The 24,076-nt window shown below is 34.6% G+C and overlaps 1 protein-coding gene, 1 long non-coding RNA gene and 2 pseudogenes across 2 annotated transcripts; 1 reads left to right on the top strand and 3 right to left on the bottom strand.

The window, feature by feature from the left end:
• Positions 1-2,479: 2,479 nt before the first annotated feature.
• On the bottom strand, positions 2,480-6,192 carry LOC121228883 (phosphoribosylaminoimidazole-succinocarboxamide synthase, chloroplastic-like; annotated as a pseudogene).
• Positions 6,193-8,086: 1,894 nt separating this feature from the next.
• On the top strand, positions 8,087-11,508 carry LOC121203331 (serine/threonine-protein kinase PEPKR2-like; annotated as a pseudogene).
• A 3,444-nt stretch (positions 11,509-14,952) lies between these two features.
• Positions 14,953-18,441, bottom strand: LOC107957800 (transport inhibitor response 1-like protein). Its single transcript, XM_016893373.2, has 3 exons — positions 17,453-18,441; positions 16,615-17,116; positions 14,953-16,535 (listed from the first exon to the last, which is right to left on the bottom strand). The coding sequence occupies exons 1-3, from the start codon at positions 18,025-18,027 to the stop codon at positions 15,777-15,779; spliced, it is 1,836 nt and encodes a 611-aa protein (XP_016748862.2). The 5' UTR covers positions 18,028-18,441; the 3' UTR covers positions 14,953-15,776.
• Positions 18,442-23,177: 4,736 nt separating this feature from the next.
• Positions 23,178-23,904, bottom strand: LOC107961260 (uncharacterized). Its single transcript, XR_001701241.2, has 2 exons — positions 23,762-23,904; positions 23,178-23,430 (listed from the first exon to the last, which is right to left on the bottom strand). It is a non-coding gene; the product is annotated as an uncharacterized lncRNA (long non-coding RNA).
• Between the last annotated feature and the right edge of the window lie 172 nt (positions 23,905-24,076).

Raw genomic sequence — 24,076 nt, 5'->3', positions numbered from 1 at the left:
CAGAATTAAGTTATGTAGAAAAACTTGTATTAAGAATTTAGTTAATAACACTATCGAGTTTAACTTTAATCCAAAAAACTCAAAGACCATTTGAAAAAGGAGTAGAAAGTATCCAACATGTTTATAGGAGGGTAATAAACTTGCCGATGGCTACATCATCGATGCCTTGGGGCAAATATACAAAGTGACATTATGATCACTTTTGATTGGTGTATGCTATTGTTGTATATCACTAAGAGCTATGTTTTTTCAATCCATGTATTACTCTTCTATTATAAAAAAATAATATAATAACACTTGAGTTTGTTTTCTCATTTTGGAACCAAGTTTGAAGGAAAAGGAGGAGTAAATTTGTGGAAATATAAAGGCTTGTTGGAGAAAAAAAACTTACATGGGGTCCATTTGCCGGTTGCCGTGGAATTGTAATTTACAAAACTCGCGCTGAATAAGCCTAAAAAGCACGTTAAACGACGCCGTTTGATACCGAGGTTTACTACTTTCCTCGACCGAGAAAGCGGAGAGAACAGAGGCGAAGCAGAGTTAATCGTCCATGGCGAGTCCTCCAATTTCCTAACCTCAAAAGAATGGAGGCAAAGGGGACGAGTGGCGGCTACTAGTCTTTAAACTTGGGTGAAAAAGCAGTGTTAAAGTGCGCGCGCCAGACCAAGAAAGTTAAAGGGGAGAATTTTGGGGTTGAGTGCCGACGGAAAGTCAACCGAGGTGCCTCGCAGTTGGGTTATTCGGGTCAGAAGTTGACATTCCCAGCTCCTATCCATTACCCAAATTCTCCACAAATCTGGCGCTACAATCAGCCCTTGAGGTTCCTTTCTCAATTTCTTCTTCTGAATTTGTGATATTGCAATATTATAAAACAAAAACAAAAACAAAACCTTCATTCTTTTTAATTGGTAGGGAAACTTTTCCAGGCAAAAAGTGTATTTTATTAATTTATTTTATGGGTTTTCAATGGCTTTGATTTTGTATATATTTACTCTCTGAAACGAACAGATTTGACATGGCAGAACTCAGAAGGGCTTACAAATGCCAGCTGTTGCCCATGCATAAAGTGAGTTATCTCAGGTTGGTAATTAACAGCGGCTGAAGAACATTTCATGTTTAAATCTGCTTCACAGAACGCTTGCCTCCCTCTTCTCAATGGTTATGTAAAGAAGTGACATGGAAAAGCCGAGGCTTTCAAATGGAGTAAAGCTTGTTTAATGGGGATGACCTTGCCCATCTAATAATGAAATGATGAAATGATAACATTGCTACATCTCAGTTTAAAAGTACCTCTGGTTATCAAGAAATGAATCGAAACAAAATACCCAAAATTTCATCACAACTTTGGATGGATGCTTCAGCCCGATCATCTGGGGTTGCAAAAGTGAAGCGTCTATGCTGAAATGCTGAGTGTGAGAGGGTCTGTATGGGTTGGAGCACTCTATCGACTTTAGCTAATATTTATACAAAGCAGGTCTGGTTCAGAAAGCAGAAACTGCCCTCAAAACTGCAGAAACAAAGCTGTCGCAATAATAGCTTTGGTTAATCTTCCTCATGACTCAATATGCATTGTTGAAGAAAAAGACCGAGGTTCTTCGGCTTTGGGCAAACCAGTAAGTTAATAGGTAAGAGAATGACTTGTGCCAACTATATGTGCATATTATCATGCTTGGTTCGGCTCGGCGGTATTGTAGAAGCGGAGAAAGTGTTTATGGAGTGGGAATACAACTGTCGAAATTATGATATCAAGTCTCCAATGTGCTTTTTAGGTGCATACGTGAAGAATGGATGGATGGAGAAAGCTGAGTCACTGCATCCCCACACATTGGAGAAAGGAGGGTGTCCTAATTACAAGACATGGGAAATTCTGATGGAAGGGTGGGTGAAAAGCCAGGACGTGAAGGCGTCACTGTATGAAGAAGGGTCGCTTTGGTTAAAATATGTCATTGGAGAACCGCCCATTATACTCTCCGTGACCATTGGCTGAGTACTTCGAGAAGCATGGGCAATTCGGACGATGCAAACAACTTTTTAGAGATGTTCAGCTTTGGGTTGCAAGTTAAGAAATATATAAATCTGGTAGAAAGCCGACTTTTGGCTAAGAGACCATGCTTGACATCTTATGTAAGATGAATTGATAAATGGCCCGTTGTTATACGACAAGGATTGATCAGAGGGCGAGAGGAAAAAGATAATGAGAAGTCTGTTGTTAAAGCTCAGTACAGACCGATGTGACCCCAGGATTCAGAGAAAATGTGCAAAGCGTGATAGTCTCTATATGTAGAGGAAAAAAATGATGAGTTAACTCCAGCCAATTACAGGTAACATTGAGTAAAAAAAAAAAAGATACAAGCGGACAAAAAAAAAAAAAAAATAAAATTCAAAGACGTTCATACTAGAAATTTATTAGAAATAACTGATTCCTAAGTTATAGATTTATATAATTTCATTATAATTAATAAGTGACCAATGCATTATATCAGAGAATCAGCTCGTCTTCCACCCTAAGTTCATCTGCCAAAGGCTCAAGGATGCAGAAAGCCTGTTACATACAGGAAATAACAGGAGCAAAACACTAAAACTACATTAATGCTGAATGCTCATTCAGAGTTTCAGTATAGCTACCATCCTAGGAAAACCATGAGATCTGTACGCTCTTCTTCAGTTACTGCAAGATGATAATGCAGAGGAAACATTTCTGCGAGATTCGATCGTGTATTGGCTCCTGCAAGAAAAAAGAAATTAACCTGCCATTTTTGCGTAAAAACATTAGAACATCTATGGTGCTAAGTCTTACTCCCATCGGCTGCACTCAATCTTGATTTTGTTATAGTCTCGTATAAAAAGGATGTATCTGGCAGTAAGGGTCAAACGGGCGTTAGTTAAAGCACTACAAACATAAAACAGGGTCAAAATGTTAAAGCACTACAACTATTGTCACTTTTAAAATTAATGACTGAACCCCATACATAGAAATTGGATCCATGCAGTCATGCTTTGTGAAGCCTAGCATAGCAAAAAATTACCAATGCGAGCTGATAAAACAGTGACAGTGTGTTCCAGTTGAATGAGACAAGAAATGAAGAAAGCGAGATGTAACTTCAAATGATTAAGACATGATTTCAATTTTGCTCATCTCTTTACATTCTTAGTAGTATATATTTTGCATTACTAAAAGGTATGATAAAGAGGAATTATACCGCCAAGCAAGTCACAGACAAGTTCTTCAGGGGCATCAGGAAGCACCTAAGGATTGCATGATCAAATTAGTATTTCGATATATCCTCAACTACATTAATGAGCATAGATTTAACTTTTTGATGCGACTTACCTTTTCTTCATAGGGATTGCGTTCTCTCTAACCATAACTTAAGAACTCCTATAAACCCACAACCATTTAATATTAGTTCACTCTAAACTTTTTGTCCTAAACATCAACTCTGACATGTATAAACTATTCGCACACCTTATCAATATTTTCAGGTTCAAGACCATTCTGAAAGCGCTCCTCATAAGAATTGCAATCCAATATCGACTTGAGTCAGGCGTATGCACCTTGAATTATAGAACAAGAAAGCAAAATTTATCATTGGCCTGTCAGTTTGTGTGAATTTTTTCATACCTAAATGTGCGTGTAAAGTGTATAGAGTGACAGGCAGAAAGCAGGGAACCTTTCAGGAAAATGGAATCTAACCTCATCAATCAATAGAATTGAACCATCACTACTCTTTCCAAATTCATATTTTGTATCTACCAAAATCAGGCCATGCTCCAAAGCTACACGCTGCATTTTTCTCAACAAAATCATTCAAATCATAAAGTCGGCTCCAATAAACCATTCAGTAGTTACTGATTGAGCAATAACAAGTGCAAGTGGCAATACATAATTAAAAACTCATCATATTTTAATAACTTATATGGTGAAAGTGTTTGTTGTAGAAGCACAAACAGACACAAACATACAGAGACACCAAAGATTTGCTGTAAATATGCTGTGATGCTTGACATGAGAACATTTCATCACCAACAGAGCATGGATGAACTGTCAATGGTGAGTAGTACTAAAAAGGTTTCTAATAAACTAGGGGAGTTTAACAGAATGGAAGCAACTCCAAATGCAAAGTCGCCATTGTCATCTCAATCACAGACAGCACAAAGTAAATTAAATATTTTTTTCCTTCTTATTCTAATCTATTCATTTATAAAAATAAAATAAAATTTCTTGAGCAGTTTAAGTTCTAACATAATTATCTATAATTTGTTTGATCTCATCTTGTGGAATTTTCAGTGTGTTGATAGATATTATCTTACATACAATGAAATGGTATTTAACAAAACTATGGGATTTTAAGAGAACAGGAAGCACTTGCAATGCAAAATTCACCATTTTCATCTTAATCAAATGCTGTCATAGCACAAAGTACAATAATATTTGTTTTGCTTCTTATTCTACTCTTATTCTTTTTTTTTCTTTTCTTTCTTTTAATACGATTTCATGTATATTCTAAGTTTTAACATGATGATCTATAATTTATGTGATCTCATCTTGAAGAATTTTCAGTGTGTTGATAGATATTACACCATGATAGCACATGAAGTTTATGAACAGAATCAAAATCACCTGTCCATATTCAAACAAACTTAAAGCTTTTTCTCTAGCTTCATCAAACTCATCTTGAGTCATCAATCCTCTTTCAATAATCTGCAAGGAAAATGCACCAGCAGATGAACAGTTACCGATATACAATATGCAAAGATTAGCCAATAGGACCCTTTTTTTTAGCCTTTAGTTTAAGGGGCAGATGTGGGGGAAAGGAGAACACTAAAGCAACATAAGATGAAGAAAGAATCTTATTCTTTTCTTTATACTTTCCCTATATCATTCAAAGCTCAACTTGGGTGAAAAGAAGGATCAACCTCGTCAGGAGTTACAGGAACATCATGATCCTCAGCTTTAGTTGTTGGTGTGAGTATATTTGCAGTTAACTTTTGATTTTTTACCAGCCCTATAACAAACATATCATTTCACCATCATATAACACAATTTCCAAGTGAACGGAGAGGTGATTTAACTACACAGAAGCCTCACCATTCGGAAGTACATTTCCACAGTAATATCGAACTCCATTTTTGTAAACTGTCCACAGTGATGTTTCAGTACTTCCGGTCACAAACCCTCTAACTGCATATAGCACCAAAATCCAGATCAGATGAGGATTTTACACCAGGCGACAGCAATAGCTCTAAATAACAAGGTTGGCATGCAAAATTAGAACTTAAAACTTGTTTTGAACCTGTGGCAATTCAATCCCCACAAAAATATTAAAACAAAAATCATGGATCATTTTCACTATTTTACATGCTGTGAATGAACAAAGGATTAAGGAAACTTGTTGATTGTTTTAATTGATAGGGTGAAACTCCATTCATAATGGACTTCGGAATAGCTCCTATCATGAAATGTGACCATGAAAAATTCAGAGTTCCAAGTTTGTAAAAACGAAACAATTCGATTCCAATCAACCACCCTCCATGTGACAAAAATGACTGATAAGAATATCAAAGATACTCACCAACAAATTCAACAGGAAAACAGAACATTTCTTAGCAATTGTAACATTTTATCTGGTACTGACAAAACTGCATTTGGAATCATGTGCCGAGTTCTATTGAACCACCACAAACTCGTCTCATTAAGAACCTGAAAATTGAAATTCCAACAATGATACATCTACTACTGTTAATATTTACCAATAACAAAATAGCGAGTATAAAAACCTGGCCCTTGAAGGGGATAGAGGCAAGAATCCTATCAAATGCACTCTGACGATCAGTAGTGACCAACACAAGATAATCCCCACTGTCATAAATGTCCCTAACCTGCATGACTCAAGCAAAATACAAAAATTTTCCATCTTTTAACTTGACTATTTGTTTTTATTTAAAGAAAAGGCAGTCCTTTGTGTCTACCTTGCCTCTGGTTTTGGATTTGAGACCAGGGACTGTCAAGTGAAGATTAGTCTCTGACAGACAATTGTGAAGTGAGGCTTTTATGCTGGCAAAAACTTCTTCTTTGCGACCAGAGTTGAGCAAAGCATCAAGAGATGGGACTTGGGTTTGGCCCTGGCTTTGGCTTTGCTTTGGTTTTGGCTGGACATAACGGAAAGGGAATTTTGGGGTACTTTCTAGCATTGGATTTTGCTTCAAAGGAAGAGTGTGATGAAAAAAAGGGATTTTGAGTTGGGGTTTTAGTGGAGTGTAGTAGGAAGTGGGAAGGATTTAAGGTTGTCCTCACACACTCGGCCATTTTCAGCTTCTCTTTTGTCTCGACTTTGTGTCTGATGTTTTAGGGTGCCTTAGTTTTGCGTTGAGACATAAAAATCAGTTCCGTACCCGTACCGGCCGGGATACTCTGTTCCAGTAAGAGACCGGGACACTCACCCACAAATTCCGTTCCACTTCAAGTTTCGTTCGGTACCAGTTGTTTCGGTCAAAATTCGTCCGTTCCGCCGGAACTTAAGGTACCGGGGCAGTACCCAACAAAGACTTTTTTTCTTGTGTGTTTTTCTCAGGTCTGGGGATGATGAGTGATGAAAACTATGATGGAAACTTACGATGTATCAAACAATCTCACTTTGTAGCAGAACAGAATATAAAGGAGGAAGAAGAAGTGGCAGTAGCTAAAGCGAAAATATAAACAGCGCAAACAAATTAAGACAAACCTAAAAAAATATAAATAATCGGCTGGCTTAAAACGGTAAGTAAAAAATATTTTGCTTAATTATAATTTTGCCCCCTAAACTATGCTGTTTATTCACTTTTACCTAAATTTTGTTGGTCTCAAATTGGTATTTAAATTATCCAATGATATAAAAAAATCACGTGCTTTCAATGAGGATGTGTCATTTGGCACATCTAAAGTTAAAATCTGTCACGTGATATTTAAATTTAAAAATCACATTTGACTTTCACACCATTGACTAGCAATGGCCTTGATTCTCTATTAAAACACTTCACTTATCTTCTTTTTATAATATTATATATATATTATTTTGATTAAAATTTTTAAAAATAAAAAAAATATTACATTCTAAAATTTGCGACAAGAAAACTTAAAATTTTAAATATATATTAAGAAAAAAACACTTAAATTATTTTGAATTTAGATATTTTTAATTTTTTTAATTTGAAGTTTTTTGAAAATTATTTTTTTTAAATACATATTTTTGAATTTTAAGTTTATTTTTTGCATTCTTTTAATTTAAATAATTTTATTTTTATAATATTTTTATTACTTTGAGTTTTTAAAATTTATATTTATATTTTTAGATTTTTATAAAAAAATATTAAAATTTCTTTAGCTTTTTAGAAAATTAAAATTTTTATATATTATATCTGATTTTTTAATATTTTTAAGCACTATAATATACATATATAGCGGGCATGGATGGTCTACGATGGTAAACATAGATCAATGTCGGTCAACAATAGTCAACATTATTCAATGTTCGATCAATAGTAAGTCAAAGTTAAAGGTATTTTTTTAATTTAAGTTTAAATTAAATATTTTTATTGTAAAACTTAATTATTACTTGGCATATTGTGATTGGTTAAATGTACCATATGGCACATTCTAATTCGCATAATATGGGGACTGTTTTTAACAGCATCTAAAAAAAAAAATGATGAAATATAATTAAGTAATCTAAAAAAATTAAATATAAAATAAAAAAAACAAATAATTAAGCAAATTAAAACAATAAATAAATAACCTTATAGATTCCATTTGGAACGCAACGCAACCCGTACGACTGGAACAAAAATACCGCGTCCACATTTGGACCGACTCTGCTTTGTCAACCATGAGGCACGTAAGTAAACTGAAAAGCACACTGACAGCGAGGTCACTTAAACCAATTAGAACGCTCCAAACATTAACTGCGTCATCACCCACATAAAGGGTGACCGAATAAGACCCGACTGGTTCAGTAGCAGATAAATGGGAAACAGGATGAGACCCGACTGGTTCAGAAGCAGGTAAATGATTTTATTTAAATAATAAAGAAAAGAAAAATAATATTTTACTGCATGCTCTAATAAGTATTACTATCATAAAATAAAATCACCCTCCAAATCTCTCAAGCCTGGACGTTTCTAGGTTTTTTTATTTTATTCTCCAAAATTCTATCCCCGGATTTTGCTTACTCGCTTAATTGTCGCTGTTACTTTCTTCGTTTTCGGTCTTTTAACTACTTATTATCAACCGGGGTCTCCCTTATTGGAATCTGGGAGATTTTTCACTGTGTCGAAAGGTTCGTTCTTTACTACTAAATTCTGATTTGGTTTATCATTGGATTGAACTTTTATGAATAATAATAGAACAAATGTTGGTTTTTTTTTTTTTAAATCTGGATTCTATATGGTCCCCGGGAGAATCCATGAAAAACAAACAAGATCATATCAGTTTCTCGATTTTTTTTTTCAAGTAAATATTTCGTTTTCAAGAGTTCGCAACTTTTTGCGGCTTAGCGAATCAAGTTTTCTTGCCTTATTTTGCTTCTGTTTACATCCTTCGGCTTTGAACTGATTTTGACCCATAATTTTATTTTATTTTATTCATTCATTTACCGGAAACTAAAGCAGAATAGATTGCTAATAAAACTGGATTTTTCATCGTAATCTTTAGGAAACTTAAATGCATCCAGTCCAACTTTGGATAAGTTTTTTTTCTGAATTGATACTTGACTTGATGAGAAAGAAGAGGAAAGGAAGTGAAACTGATGCATCTTCGGAGGTAGCCAACAAATTTGCTTCGGCATGTGATTATATTAGGCCCCATTTTTCATTAGAAGATTTTTCAAGGATAAAGAAGAGGTGCAAAGAAGATGTGGATACACCACCTGTTGGTTCATGTAAAAGTAGACTCGCTGGCATTGCTACTGCCCCGCCTTGCGGTGCGTCCTCATTGGTGCCTCTAGGTAAAGGTCTTAAGAGAAAGATGGGTTGCATTGAGGTGATTACACGGATCAGTGGGACGAAAAAGGTTGAGGATGATTATGTTAAGGGTGAAACGATCGAGCAGGGGAAATTCAGGTCAGTTTGGTTGTGTAGGTCTAGAACCAGTGGAGTAGAGTTTGCTTGTAAAACCTTGCTTAGGGGAGAAGAGACAGTTCACAGAGAGGTGGAGATAATGCAGCATTTATCTGGTCATCCTGGGTTTGTGACTTTGCAGGTGGTGTATGAGGAGCCGGATTGCTTTTATCTCGTAATAGATTTGTGCTTTTGAGGTTGTTTGATTGATCTAATGACAGAATGTCCGTATTCAGAGCAACCTGCTGCCAATATTATTAAGGATGTGATGTTAGTCATTAAGTACTGTCATGACATGGGAGTTGTGCATAGAGATATCAAGCCTGAGAATATTCTCCTTGCAACTTCTGGAAAAATGAAGTTGGCAGATTTCAGTCTTGCCATGAGAATTTACAATGGTGAATATCTGGCACCTGCTTTGAAGATTGCTTATCTTTACTTTTTATTGATTCTATTAAGTTCCTGCTTTACTTAGTATCTTGCAACTTAATGCTCAATGTATGGAGATTTAAATTTTGTATGTTCTCAATGTTTATCAGGTATGCCATCTTTCACTTATATGCATGAGGGAGAGGGAGAGAAATAAGTTTTTGGTTGAGACAGTAAGACTTCTTTTCCTGTCTGTGTATTGATGAAGAGAATCTAAGTTGCTACATCTTTCTATCGTCATGTCTCGGTCTGTCAACAACTGAAGCTGCTGAAGAAAAGGATTAAGGACATGTTATCTTTTGAATTGTTTAAATTTATATCAAATGATATAAATTTCAAGCATTAAAGGTTTCTACAACCATCAGTATTATGATTTGATACCGAGCATGTGAGGTACTGTGCTCTTCTTTGAGCCTATCAAGCCAAACCATTTGTGAAGCTAAATTAAAGCATAATGGCCGAAAATTTTGAAACTATAAATTTGGAAGGGCATGCAATTGTTATCATTGAATTACAAGCCAAACAGATTAGTTTTATTTGATTTCACTTTAAATGTTCTCATGTTCTAGTTTGTTAATTCTTAACTGTTTTAGCAAATTTATGCTTAAGTAGATTTGATGATACTAAAAGATGCTTGCATTAGCATGTTGCTTCGGGAAAGGTTTGTTTAACATTTGCTTGTCTCCTTATGAGATATGCCTGATGCTTTTGTGTAATACAATTACTATTTATTACTGGTCAGGTTTTGTCTGGTTTGGCTGGAAGTCTGGCTTATGTTGCCCCTGGGGTTCTATTAGGAAATTATTCTGAGAAGGTAGATATATTGAGTGCAGGGGTGCTTCTTCATGTGCTTTTGGTTGGTGTTCGTCCATTTCAAGGAGACTCCTTGAAGGCCGTATCTGAGGCCATCAAGAATGTAAAGCTTGATTTCCGGGGATATGGGAATCTGTATCTAAACCTGCACGCTATCTGCTGGCAAGAATGCTGACCAGGGACGTCTCATCAAGAATAACTGCTGATGAAGGATTAAGTAGGTTCTTGCTCTTTCTTAATTACTAAAACAATTATTTGATATATATTTTTTGGAAATTTGCGACTTAGCCTTGCGGTCTTTAGTAAATCATCTAACTTTGCTAATTGTATAAAGTGTTCCATTGATCTATTTTCATCATGAATTTTTCTGTCTTAGGATTCCTTCTGCCGTTTATCATGTTTTTCTTTTTCAACTTATTTGGACTATTTTTGTTTCTTTTATCTATTTCTGAGCCTATCTGGTATAAACTTATAAATTTGTCTTAGGACTTGAATAGGAGATTAACCCTAGAGCTCTTTTAAAAGCTTAATCATTAGACTTCATTTGCTGACATCTGAGCTGTCTTAACTTCAGGACATCCATGGATATTGTTCCACACCAAGCGCTCATTGGAGACATTATCCATCAAATCAAAGTCGAAGAATCAAGTAGGACCTTCCATCCAAATTTCAAATTCTCCTGGATCTGAGTCAAGTATGATTAGTAGGATTAATGGTGTTTCTCATAGTCAGGTTCCACACCAAGTCTTAACATCCCTCAGTTCTAGCTGCAAATAGAGGAACAAGATAAAAATGGTGTGGTGGATTTGCTTGCTGTGGCAATTTCCCATGTGAGGATTTCTGAACCAAAGAGGAGCAGACTTTGCAGTCCCACGAGACCTATAAAGCAGCAGTGTTCATCTAATCTGACGGTTAACAACCTCTGTAGAGCCTTCTGATACTGCGGACAGTACTGACATGAGAGCTCAGGATTTAAAATTAACTTGCCCTGGTTGCTGTTTCTGTAGGCAAATGATACTTATGGTGGATGAACTCAACATCAATCAATACCACATGGTTTCATCTCTTAGCAAAGCCATGGTGTTAACTAAATAATTTGTTTTAGGCCGGTGACTGGATAGAATTCATGTACAGAATTGATCTTTCTCCTTAGTTGTACAGGTGTGTGTTTGGCAACCGGGTTTGAAAGCTTCTGTATATAGCAGAAGTATACATAGCTCCTTGCAAATATATGTTTTACTGAGGGACAGCTCTGGAAGCAGTGCAAATTAGAAGCCAAATCTTAATAAATAACACTTATTCTGATAGGAAAACAAGATTGACACTTGCCAATTCATGACATTATGCAGGTTGGATGCTTCATATAGAGACTTTCTTCCTGGTGTTGTTAAGCACTTATAATCAGTCATTAAAACCAAGGATTATTGAAATAGTGCAAGACCTCTTTAGAAGGATGGAAATAGTGTTCTTACCATAGCATTTGAAAACTGAACCATTATTTTGCATACGATTTTCCACTGTTTATGGGAACTGTTGACTGCGGTTAGGTAGTCCTTGCAAATCTGAATTTATTCAGCAGTCCCAGAAAAATTCATATTGGACAATTTGGACCACATGAAAGAATGTCATGAGCAATATGGTTTGGACCATCGTTCGTGAGGATCTTGTCCAGTTTCCCATGTTATTCTGCACCCCATGCTTGAACATTTTAATCATGCTCATTTGCTGCCGTAAACTAAGACTCCCGCACTCACTAAGAATAACAAAGGAATATCTTTTTGTCAACTATAAAGGACTAAACTACAGAATTGAACTTGAACTCATCAAAGAGTTGATTATCAAGATCAACTTCATGTTTTCTTTTGCATTTAGCCAACACCAACCAGATGGAATGCACAACTTTTCCCCATTACTACCATGAAATAGAAAGAAATGGAGGAAAAGAATCATTAAAATATGCTTTCATAATACCAACATATGCACTGAATTGAATAGTCCGGATATTTCCTATCCATTCAAACTCTGAGGTCAAAATTAATTCAAACTTACATGATAAATACATTTTCAGGCATAGGTAAAGCTAGAATTAACGACTCTCGCTTCTTTCTTTCTTTTTTTTAAGGTTGTTTTCCAACACTTACAGTCCCCACCCCCCTTCATTTAAACTTAACTATACAAGACTCTGTTATAATCTTATAGTAAAACCATAATAGAGCAATAAAACATCATAAGGATTCATGGCTTGCAAGAAAAACCGTGAGGACAAGGGATGAAGCAAAGGGTGCATTTAGCAGTAACAAATACCAGCTGATCTAAAATGTCCCCCACCCTCACCCCATTTTTTGGCATTAACATTACTTCCTTTGATGAATATTTTCATTAACATGGCATATACAGTAAAAGCTAAATGCATAAGCATATTTGTATTGTCGTAAACAAAAGAAAGGGTGGGCACATTTCTCATAGTGTTTTGGATCCATAAAAGACGGAATAAGAGGTGGAGTGCTTGAGTTGAGTTGAGAGTGGAGTGCATGTTTTTGTCAAACAGTAACAGTATATTGAAAGATTGATTCAAAGATAGAGATGGGAAATTTCGTATCGAATTTTTGGAACTGCTAAATCTTTGACATTTCATATCCAGCTATTCTCAAATATTTCTTATCTATATTTCTTTCTTCTTTAAAAAAAAAAATCTCCTGCTCTTTCTTAAGGCTTAAACAGAAGATACAAATGATCCTCACAGTCTCATAATCATAAATAAGAATATATTGTCCCATAAAATGCTGAATAATGTAGGAAGTGAAATAAATAAGACTATGTATGTTAATGTCATAAGCTTTGCTTTTATCTCTGACAAAAAACTCAATGTCCCTATGTGTTTTTATGTACACCATACACATTTCAAGTTAAAGAAAAACATGTTGCTTTATTATTATTACAATATCCTTAAGCCTTAATTAAAGAACAAATTTTGTGAAGAAATAAACAAGTGGGATGTGTGTTTACTGTTCAGTGTTCACTTCCAAGTTGGGGGCCATGGGAAAAAGCAAAGATCAATCCTGGAAATAGTGCAATTTAAAAAGGGATTTTGTACTTCAAATATATTTATTAATAATCAAAACAAAAAATTTAAAAATAAAAAAAGGTGGGGGATGGAAGATATTTTAGTAAAAGTGGTGCAGCAGTAGAGAGAGAGAAAGCATACTTTAGTGGTTGAGCTGATGGTGCTTAGTTCAGCCATGAATGCGCTTAGCTTAAACCCCACCAACTGGGTTTTCGCTTGTGTCACGGTCTTGCATTTATCCACTCATTTTTTATTATATTTTAAAAAGTAGTAATAATAAGTTTTTTAAATGCATATATTAATATTGAATTCATCTGGTGCTGGGTATCCCACCACCAATCTGTTCAAAGCACCCTTACTTTTTGTCACTCCAAAAAGGAGCTTTACTTGACTTACTCTTTTTTTTTTTCTTCTTCTTCTTCTTCTTCTTCTTCTTCATTTTCTATATGAAAACAAGAATTTTGGAATTTGGGGTCTAATTTAATTGTTTGTACTATTTATATACAAAGAAAGCAAAGCATTATTTTTTTCTTTTTTGTTGCTATCAGTTTGGTGGTAAGCATGCAGCAGTATTAGTATTATAATGTGGGATAGCATGAGCATGTGGAAACCATAGCAAAAACAGGGAAAGAAGCAGTTTTTATAAATTAAGGCCATTCATTCAATTAATTGAAAGGAAAATCTATCAAAATGAAATGATGGGATTAGATAAGATATGTTCCAGTAGAAGAAATAGGTCCATCAAAATGGGGCAGTTTATGAAATTAGCTGAGTTTGGCAAAATCTTGGACCTAAATATGAGATCATTATCACTGTTTTTTTTTTTGAAGACAGGGTGATAGTTGCTCATTAAAAAAAAAAGGCCAAAGTGTAAAGGCATATGATCAAATCAAAGAGCAAAAGAAAAAGCAGAGGCTACCATGGAAATGGTGATTCAGGCTACCATTTTTCATTGAAACAGAGCCAATCAGCCAAAGCTTTGGTTCCCATTACTTAAATTCAATTCGCACAGTCAGATCCCACATCGATGATAAGCTTTGCTTTTATTCACCATCCTCGCTGCCATGGCGAATACCAACAAACAAAAACAGATAAGAGTTTCCATCCTAATTATAAGAGAGAGAAGGCAATGGCTGGCTTAGAATGCAAATCAAAGGGGGTGTGAACAAATCATCAATAACACCATCGGTCCCACTTTCGATATACCAAAATCTATAATGCAAAAGTTAAGAAGAAAGCACACACAACCAGTGTATCTCTCCATTGGAGCCTCATTGGTAAAATTTTCAATGAACTTCAAAGGGTTTAGACCAAACTTCACAGCCTCCAATGGGGAGTGAGAAACTATAATGACCATCCACCATCCACCATCCACCATCCACCATCCACCATCCACCATTACATCCATCAATCCTTTTCTTAAGAAATGGGATTTCTTGTGGATGGAACATGGAACCCCACATAGTGGAGAGGGACCTGTTATGTGTACTTATACAACACTTTCCACACATAATTAATGGACCTTCCTGTCATTTAATCATTCCACATTCAGGAGGGAGAGAAGTAGGGATTATATTATAATAAATAAAACGAAAAGAAAAAAAAACAGAGTCTAGCTGAAGTTTATGGTCCATACATAATACCCTTTCCACATTGCTAACCACAACAATATAATAAATTCAACAGTCAGGTGCTGCCACAACAAATCTGAAACAAGGTGAAAAAGAAAGAAAAGAGAAGTGCAAGCCTGGGATTTTAGGTCTTTCACTAAAGCTTTAGCCTATAAGCTTAAATTACAGCAGACTATGTTTTACAGAGTGGATAAATGCTTGTTAATCTGCAAGCATGGAAAAATAGATCCATCCGTCTTCATCTCTCCTTTAAAACTCTGATTCATTGACAACCGTCTGATCTCTATATCAAAGGTTAAAAGCTATTTGGCCCCGAAAAACATGTATCATTGCCCCTCCGTATAGTTCGATTACCCCCCACCTCCCTTCAATTATGATCAAATGAATACGAAAACAAAAAAGGAAACATAAAATTTAAATGAGTGCCGCTAGAACATCTAATGGTCCGATAACTTACAACGACATCCCTTTTCCTGCACTAGTCCCCTCATCCAAAGTCCTTCAAAAGAACCCATGCAAAAATGAACCATCTCCATCACAGGGGGCATCTGATTTCAATGCCAAAATAACAGCCCAAGCCTGAAGCACAAGTTATTTACTCAACTTTTGCTTGGTTTGGATTGCTGGAACTTTAACACGGGAGCTATTTAAAAGATGCCTTCCGTATCAATATTCCCCGTGAAACAGTTTAAAACTTGCTTTGTATCTATCATGAGAACAATTGAAACAGCTTCCTGCACCACATTTACCTACAAGATGGTGACGAATTTTGGTGCATCAGTTCTTGGTCCTTCAAGAGACCGATACATGTATAATGTTCCAACAACATCATCCATCTCCTCCTCATCAGCAGACCTAATCACTTCAACTACCAGGCGAGGCATAGCACGAGCAATCTCCTGGCAACCATGGCGCGTTAGCCTGCATGACGACATCCAAAGGAACCTCATGTTGTAGTAGTGATGCAAACCAGAACGCAGAGCTGCATCCCCAAATGGGCTATCTCTAATCTCAAGCTTCTGCAACTGTGGGCAGCCCTCGAGCACATATTTCAGCGCCATGTCACTATCTCCAGCAAAAGCCACTGACAAGGTGCGTACCAATTTCCCATGTCGACCAATGTAGCCAAAAGCTTTGTCTGTCAGTAAACCAGATACGGCAAGGCGAGTGAGCTTCTTACAATTCATAACTATGGCTCCAAACCCATCATCCATGGGTTCACCGGTCACAGGATCAGCCCTGTGGCGCCCCATTATGCATAGCCGAAAAACAACAAGATCTGGACAGTTCTTGGACATTGCTATGACGGCTGCATTAGTCATCCGCTGGCAAAAGTACAGAATAGATTGCAATTTCCGACAACCCTCAGATATAGCTTGGAGTCCCACTTCAGAAACTGGGCCATCACTATCCTCCCGAGGATCAACAGGGAAAACACGAAGCTCGCGTAAGTCCTTGCATGTTGCAGCGACTGCTTGGAGTCCTTCATCACAAATTGAATCAAGAACCTGCATAATGAAAGCTAAGGTAAACTTCAAAGACCTAATTTCTTCAAAGAGCTTATAGAACAAACTATCAATTACATACCCAGAAAGTCTGGAGCTTGTGGCACTTGCTTATAATTGGCTTAAGCTGTTCGGCAGTAATGTTAGCATAGCTGAAATTCAGAGATGTCAGATTTGCGCAAACAGGGTATATTGCAGGCAGATAATCTGGAATTATTTCCCTAAACCCAGAGAGACAAACTAAGGATCTGCAGGCAGCAAAAGCGGCTACATAATCTGGTTCCTGATCACCTTGCCCTACAATATCCGATGGGCTAAAGGACCCTGTCCCAAGGTGTGTGAGCTGTGGTGCTCGAACCATCAGGCGATATAACTGCCCAATTGAAACATAACGATTTAATTTAAACTTCTTAAGTGAAGGAGACCTAGCCACCAGCCTTTCCAACGCCTCGAAATTTATATGGCATTCCACACAATCAAATATCAAGGACTCGAGATTTGATTCACCCTCGGGAAAACAAGAAATCCAATCCGTCTCATCATCTGAAACCTCGGATTCAATCAGATCAAGCACCTTAAGCTGTCTGCAATTATAGAAATATATCTATCATCTAGATATCCATCCTCAAACTCTCCTTTTATTCATTGATTATCACAACACATTACATAAACTCAAAACATTTTCAAACCCCGGTTCATACCCAGATCAAGGAAAACCATAAACAGATCTAAAAACATTCAATCTATAAACACAACCAATCAGATCAAACAAAAATCTCAATACAGCAACAAATTTTTTTTCTCAATCCCATATTATATAAGCTAACAAACATTACTCTTAACACCATAAATAGATCCAATCAGCAGGTTATTAGTAAATAATGAACACTATTAACAGCAAAAATAATGAAGAAAAATACCTGCACTTGTTAACGAAAATACCAAGGCCACTAGTTCCAAACCCATCGCAGCAAACGAGAACAAGTTCCTTAAACCCTAAAAACAACTCGGCAAGTGTTGCCAGATCATCGTCCGTGACGGACATGCGCTTTAGATGAACTTTTTCCAGCCAAGGGTAAGCCTTGGCCATCGCCAGCGCCCAGGGATTGAAGTGCGCTCCCCAATCGGGCGGCATCAGGTTAAAGTCCGCGAACCTGGGTTTTCCTTTCAGGTGAAGAGCCTTCACCCGGGTGAACCTGGCCGTGGCCCGACCCGGCGAAACCGCGTAGCAGTTCCCGATGAACAGCTCGGATCGAGTCAGTGCCTCGACCCGATACCATGACTTGCAAACCAATGAAGCAGCGTTCCGGTCCCGCCTCGAGGTCAGGAAGTGGAGCACGTTCTCCAACACGTTCTCCAGAACCTGGTCCGGGTACGTCGACTGGAACTCCGGGTGACCCGAGCCAGATCCCGTGGAGTTACAGTTCCGCGCCTTGTTGGAAGCGAACTCAAGATCCGGCGGCGGATATTGCTGCCTCTCGTCGTCCTCAGACATTTGCCCCGTCCTGTTGTCTCACACGACAAACAACGAAAGGAAGACAAATAAGGCGACTTTGTACAACACGCGCGGCTTTACGAAGTCAAAAGACAATCCTCCTTCTTCTTCTTCTTTTTCTTCTTTGGGTGAGAGATGAGATTGAGATTTGAGCTTCTTAGATCAAGGAAACTTGGATTCAATGTAAAGGAAACCAGTAATTGAAATAATACTATTATTTTAAAGATTTTCTTTTTGGGTGTTTTCTCTCTTTCTTCTGAGCAATGGGATTCTCATGCCCCTTTCTCTCTCTTTCATCTGCAATATCCAATGGCTCTCCACACTTATCCTCCATTATTTTGGATTTTTTTTTCTTACAAGCTTCTGTCTTTTTTATCTCTTTCTTTGTTTCCCCCCCCCCCCCATTAAAATAATTATTGGATTTTCGACAGCAGTAAACTACTGGTAGGTAAATAGTTCTTCCTTTGTCACCTTGTAAATTTTTTTGGCTTTTTTCTGATGAAAACCCTTGAAATTTTATTTTATTCATAAATTACTCCCTTTTACTTTTTTCAAGTTTATTTCAATTTTGAATGAAATTTTTTGTAGGAGATACAATTTTGGGTATTTTTATTGATAAATAGTATTCAAATTAATATAAATCAAGAGCCTTGACATTGTAGAATTAAATAGGGAATAAAGAAAAGAAAAAGGCTATTTTGTAATTATCAGAAAAATGTAAGGACCTATTTTGAAATAATCCCTTACAATTTATGTCTCTATGGCTCTAGCTCCGGTTTTGAAAATGGAAAAAACACGGTGGAATTGCAAGACCCAACAGTTGTCTCAAAGTTACCTAAGCTTCTAAGAGGGGAGGGGGGGGACTGCTGGATGGAGAGGCAAAGGCTGACAGCTCGTACGTGGCAGAGTCATTTCTTTTTCCCCTCCACGTGCTCCATACCCGCGTGTTCATCACCTGCCGGCAATCCCCCCCTTCCCGCTGTCTTCCCCTTTCTTGTTGTCTAGCGAACAACCATATTTATTTATTTTATATAAATTATAAAATTAATATACTAATTAATAATAAAAATACCAAAAATTACATGTGAACTCATTATTTTTAATAGAAGAACTGAATCTCTTTTATTCAAATATAAAAAATTATCTCAACATTATTACTTTGTAAAATTCTACTATGGTAAGAATGTAATGTGTATGGAATTTTAGATTTTATTTAAATAAAATATAAATTAATAAAAATTTTTAATTTAATATTTTTTAAGATATTTAAAACATTGTACATATATCAATTTTATACGAATTGAGTTAATAAAAAACAAAATAAAATAAAACTTTATTTAAATATTTGTTTAACTTAAACATAATTTTAAGATGTAAAAAAATATATATATTCAATTATTTCTTTTCTTTTCATTTATATAACTAAACAATGATTATTAAATTTATATTTTTTCCCTTTTACTAATTTTAACTATTTAAATGAAAAAATATATCTTTTTGCTTTCCTTTTTCTATTTTTTTTATTCATTCAAACATAATATTAGTTAATTACAAAGTGAATGAATAAAAGCTTTGTAAAAGGTAAATAAAAAAATATGAAATTTAAAAAAAAACATTTATTATAAATTTATAATTACTTAACAATATATGTATTTCTGAATTTATATAATTTAGATGTGAATGTATTAAATATTAATTATTTTTATAATAAACCATAAACATGAGTCATCAATTAATCAAATCCACAAAAACAAGTAACAACTTACATTCTTTTCTTTTTTGGGTGTTTGATGAGGTTGGCATCATTTGTCGTTCTTAAAGTCTTTGGACCTAATCTTCTTTCCCCATTCTCATTTGTTAGGTAATTTTTAATCATTATCAAACTTTCTATGTCAATTTTACCTAAACCAAATTAGGGTTTTTCACTATTATTGTTTTCGGCTAATTTCTCACATCTTAATTTCACTACAAATGTTGCAACATTCTTCCCCTTTTTCTTATCATGGCAAAAAAAATATAATTTTAGTATTTTTAATCTTAATTATATATCCCACACTCCTAAAGTTTCAAACATTTATTTATCAATAATTCAATAAGGTACACCACTCATGAAAGAATTGAACAAATAATTGAAATTATCCAATATTTTTTTTTCTTTTATAAAGTCTGCAGTTGAAAAATAAAATAAAATCCATTTATAGAAATTATATTATATTTGCAATTCTTTGTCATTTGGTTTTCTTTTAGGTTGTACTTTCTCTCATCAATCAATCACATGTTTATGAAGTAGTACCTTCATCTTTTTTACATGTTTCAAAGTTGAATAAACTCTTTACTAAACGTTTTAATTTCTTAAATTAGGAGAATATTTTAAATTGTAATTACGAATATGTGGAATTTTTTTTTTTAGAATTTTTAAACCATTTTATAATCATGGTTGAGCTTTTAACGTTGAGAGATAGATTAATAGTAATAACTTAATTGAAGATGATATTGCTAAAAAAGGAATTTTTATAAATTATAAAATGAACATAAAAAAATATCTTATTCTATCAAAAAATAAAGTAACTGATGAAAGATACAAGTACTTAAAAGTTATTCTTCGAAAAAAACCCTCAAAGTTTAGGGCTGCCCAAATATTTGACTACCCATTTTAATGTCCCATTGTCCTCGTTAAACCATCCCTGATGCAGCATCATCTTCCTTAAAATGTTGATGTTATCCATTATGGATTTTTTTGTTGCTAGTGAAGAGCACCCCACTTATTGTGAAGTAATTTTCCTAATAATTTGTTTTTAGTTCAAAGCATATATGAATTAATTTTTAAATAAATTGTCATTCTTAAAGTGAGGTGGAGTTAAGGGGTTAACAAGGCTCCAACCCCTTAAAATGAAAATTTAATTATATTTTATTATCATAAAATTATAAAACTCAATTTCGACCTCAAAAAGAATTTTACTTTCTTCACTCTTTCTAAGTAATGATGAACTTACGAGCTACTCTATAGTCATGACAGAAGTTTTTATGTATGGTGCACCATAATTTATACTCTAACGTCAATGCTATTTTAAATCAAGAAAAATGTCTCACAAACGAAAACAACAAATAAATGTAAAGTAGAATCATAGTAATCAAACAAAGTTAAAAATAAGGGTGTTTTAGGAATCCAAAGCCGCTAGAGTCACGCCAGCTTCCGAATTGAAAACTCAATACGAAACATTGAATCTCGCAGCAGACGAAGCAAACTAGATGAACTCTCCATCCTAAAACACATGAAGAGACAAAAAATCACATTCAATAAAGAGATAGAAGCCCTTACTCAGGTATCCAACGCCAAGCCCCACACTTGAGAAAGGCCTCTTCCATAAAATTTCATAATATTACAAGTTTTAACTCTATTTTTATCATCACTTTTACAACTTGTGAGTGTATACAAATGATAACAAGGAATGTATCAGAAAAAGAAAAAAGAAAAAAAAGTTAAAGAAAATTGTTGGTTTCAAATTTGAGGTCCAACAAAATTAAGAGAAAAGAGTAAAGTTGAAGTAATGAGATGCAAGAAAAATACACATTTCTAGCACTCAAAACAGTATTACATGCCTCAAACATAAGTAAGACATACAATTAAATTAAAAGGAATCAGTGAAATGATTAAGGTTTTTTTTAGTGGTAATGTTGGTTGAAGCTTTGGATTAATGATGGTTCTTCAAAAAGATGCAACGAATCTGTGACATTATGTTGAATTTTAAAGCCCCCTAACTCTTTTCACTTTAAATATATCACTTACAATAATTATATTACAATGTATTCTGAATTTAGAATTTATATAAAATTATAAACCCGCTTGAATCCCTGAATAAATTCAGGGTTTCTATGGAAATTTTGATACTTTCTCATCACAATTTTTATTTTTAATTATTTAATATTGTAAAAACTCTGCAAAATTTGCCGTAACATAACAAAATATAAAGACAAAAAGCTGTGAATTAAGATGTCCTTAGAGTTTAATCTTCGATTCTGACATACCACATATCTTAATGTTAGATATATTTAACATAGTGTTACTTTAAGTGATACTATCATACACCACAACAAGACGTGAATTCCATTTTCTGGGATGTCAGGAAAAAAACAAAATAAAAAAAAAATCAATGGGAAAACTGAAAAGAAATGGAGAAATTAAGAAAAGACAGTTGATTCCCGTGGGGTTTTTTATTTTCTTTAATTTTGGGGAATCTTTCCTTGATTTTCTCGGTAGCCAAACAATTTTCGCAAACTAAATACTTAGTAGCATAGAATAAATGTATACCTTCCTTCCAATGCATCAAGACAGATCCAGTAAAGATCTAAGTAGTTTGGTCCCCATAGGAGAACATAGTTGACTTAACTTTAAGATTTTTATTTTTATTTTAAAGTAAATCAATTAAAAATTTGGAATCATTTCATAAAAGTAGTAAGGTTTAATTTTCCTTTTTTAAGATGAAGTTTAATAGTGGTGTTTTATACTAGCGTAACGCATCATTAATTTTATTCTTGAAATATTCTTCATCAAAATCCAACATCACCTTTTTTTTAAAAAAAAATAGATATTTAGGAGGTTGTTGTATAAAGTGAAAAAGAAATTAATTATTATCAAAATAAACGCAGTAATTTAATTTTTTTTTTATATTATTAGAATGTGAGTAAAAAGTATAACTGCTTACAGGGTTAAAGAATTATTAGTTCATGAGTAAAAATTCAAAAAATTCTAAAATGTAACTTTAATTAAAATTAAATAATGTAAAAAATATTTTTAATTTTTTTTAAAAATACAGAATTTTTAAAATGTTTCTTTAAAGATTTCTTTTTGAAAAATTGAACTTTATAATGATCTAAAAACTATTTTAGATTTTTTGCTTCTAAATTTTGGAATTAATTTTTAATTTCTTGAATATATTCATGATTATTATACATTTTATTTTCATTTTCATTAATTAAAGAGAAAAATATTTGATGTGTTATATGCTGAGATAACAAATATGAATGGTACACTTCAACATTTGGAAAAAACCATCACATTTGTCCACATATTTCTGAAGGTTTCTTTAAGCCTTTGATTCCAATTTGTATTAAGCCAGCAACAAATTATGGCTAAGCTACTATGGATTTTAGAGAATAAAAGTTTTTAAAAAATAAGTGTGTTATAGGTCAATTTTGGCCTAGTCCATTTACAAATAACCTAATTGTTAAACAGCCCAAACTTAATGGTCCATTACATACCTAACTCACAAATCCTAAACCTAGCCCACTAGTACTAAATATTTTCCAGCAAAAAGAGAAAGGAAGAAACCCTAGCCACCTAGCCACTTTCCCACTTGCCCTATTTTCCTCCCATTTTTTATATCCATTATCTGCCACCATCACCTACAAAAGAAATAGAAAAAGAAATAATAGAAAATCATGTAAAAGATGGCTATAAAAATCCATTCAAAAATCATGTAAAAAAAGAAAAAAAAATTGGCTATCAATACAAAGAGGATTTTTTTTTGCATCAATACTAGTAGGTTAAAATACAAGAATAATTCTAAAATACCAAAACAGTGCAATATTATCGAATCAGATCAAACTCTAAGGTGAATCTACTATTTTTTTATTTTTATTTTTTGTTCATTTTTGAATCTTTTTTTCTTTCCTATCTAAATACATAAATAAAAATAAAAATAATATTTTAAAACATAAAAAAAGGAAAATTTACCTTTTCCGGCCACCGTGTAGGGTGGCCAGCGCCAGCGCCGGCGATCGGCCGGTGACTGGCCCATGGCCGGAAATCTCCTTCCCCCGCCCTTCTCTCTTCCTTCTCTCTCTTTTTTTTCTTTCTTTCTCTCCTCACCAAATGATTTTTTTTTGCAAATTTTAGCCATTTTATAGCCCCCAAAACGGCGTCGTTTTGGGGTTGGCCTTTAAACCCCAAAACGACGTCGTTTTGGCCTAACCCGTTTATTGACCCGGCCCGCTCTAAGGATCAGCGTGTTTTTCATTGGAGGGGCTAATTGCACTTTTAGCCCCTCCG

Source organism: Gossypium hirsutum, chromosome A05 (genome assembly GCF_007990345.1).
Source record: "Gossypium hirsutum isolate 1008001.06 chromosome A05, Gossypium_hirsutum_v2.1, whole genome shotgun sequence".
NCBI classification, from domain to species: Eukaryota; Viridiplantae; Streptophyta; class Magnoliopsida; order Malvales; family Malvaceae; genus Gossypium; species Gossypium hirsutum.
This window is presented reverse-complemented; position numbering and strand designations above follow the sequence as displayed.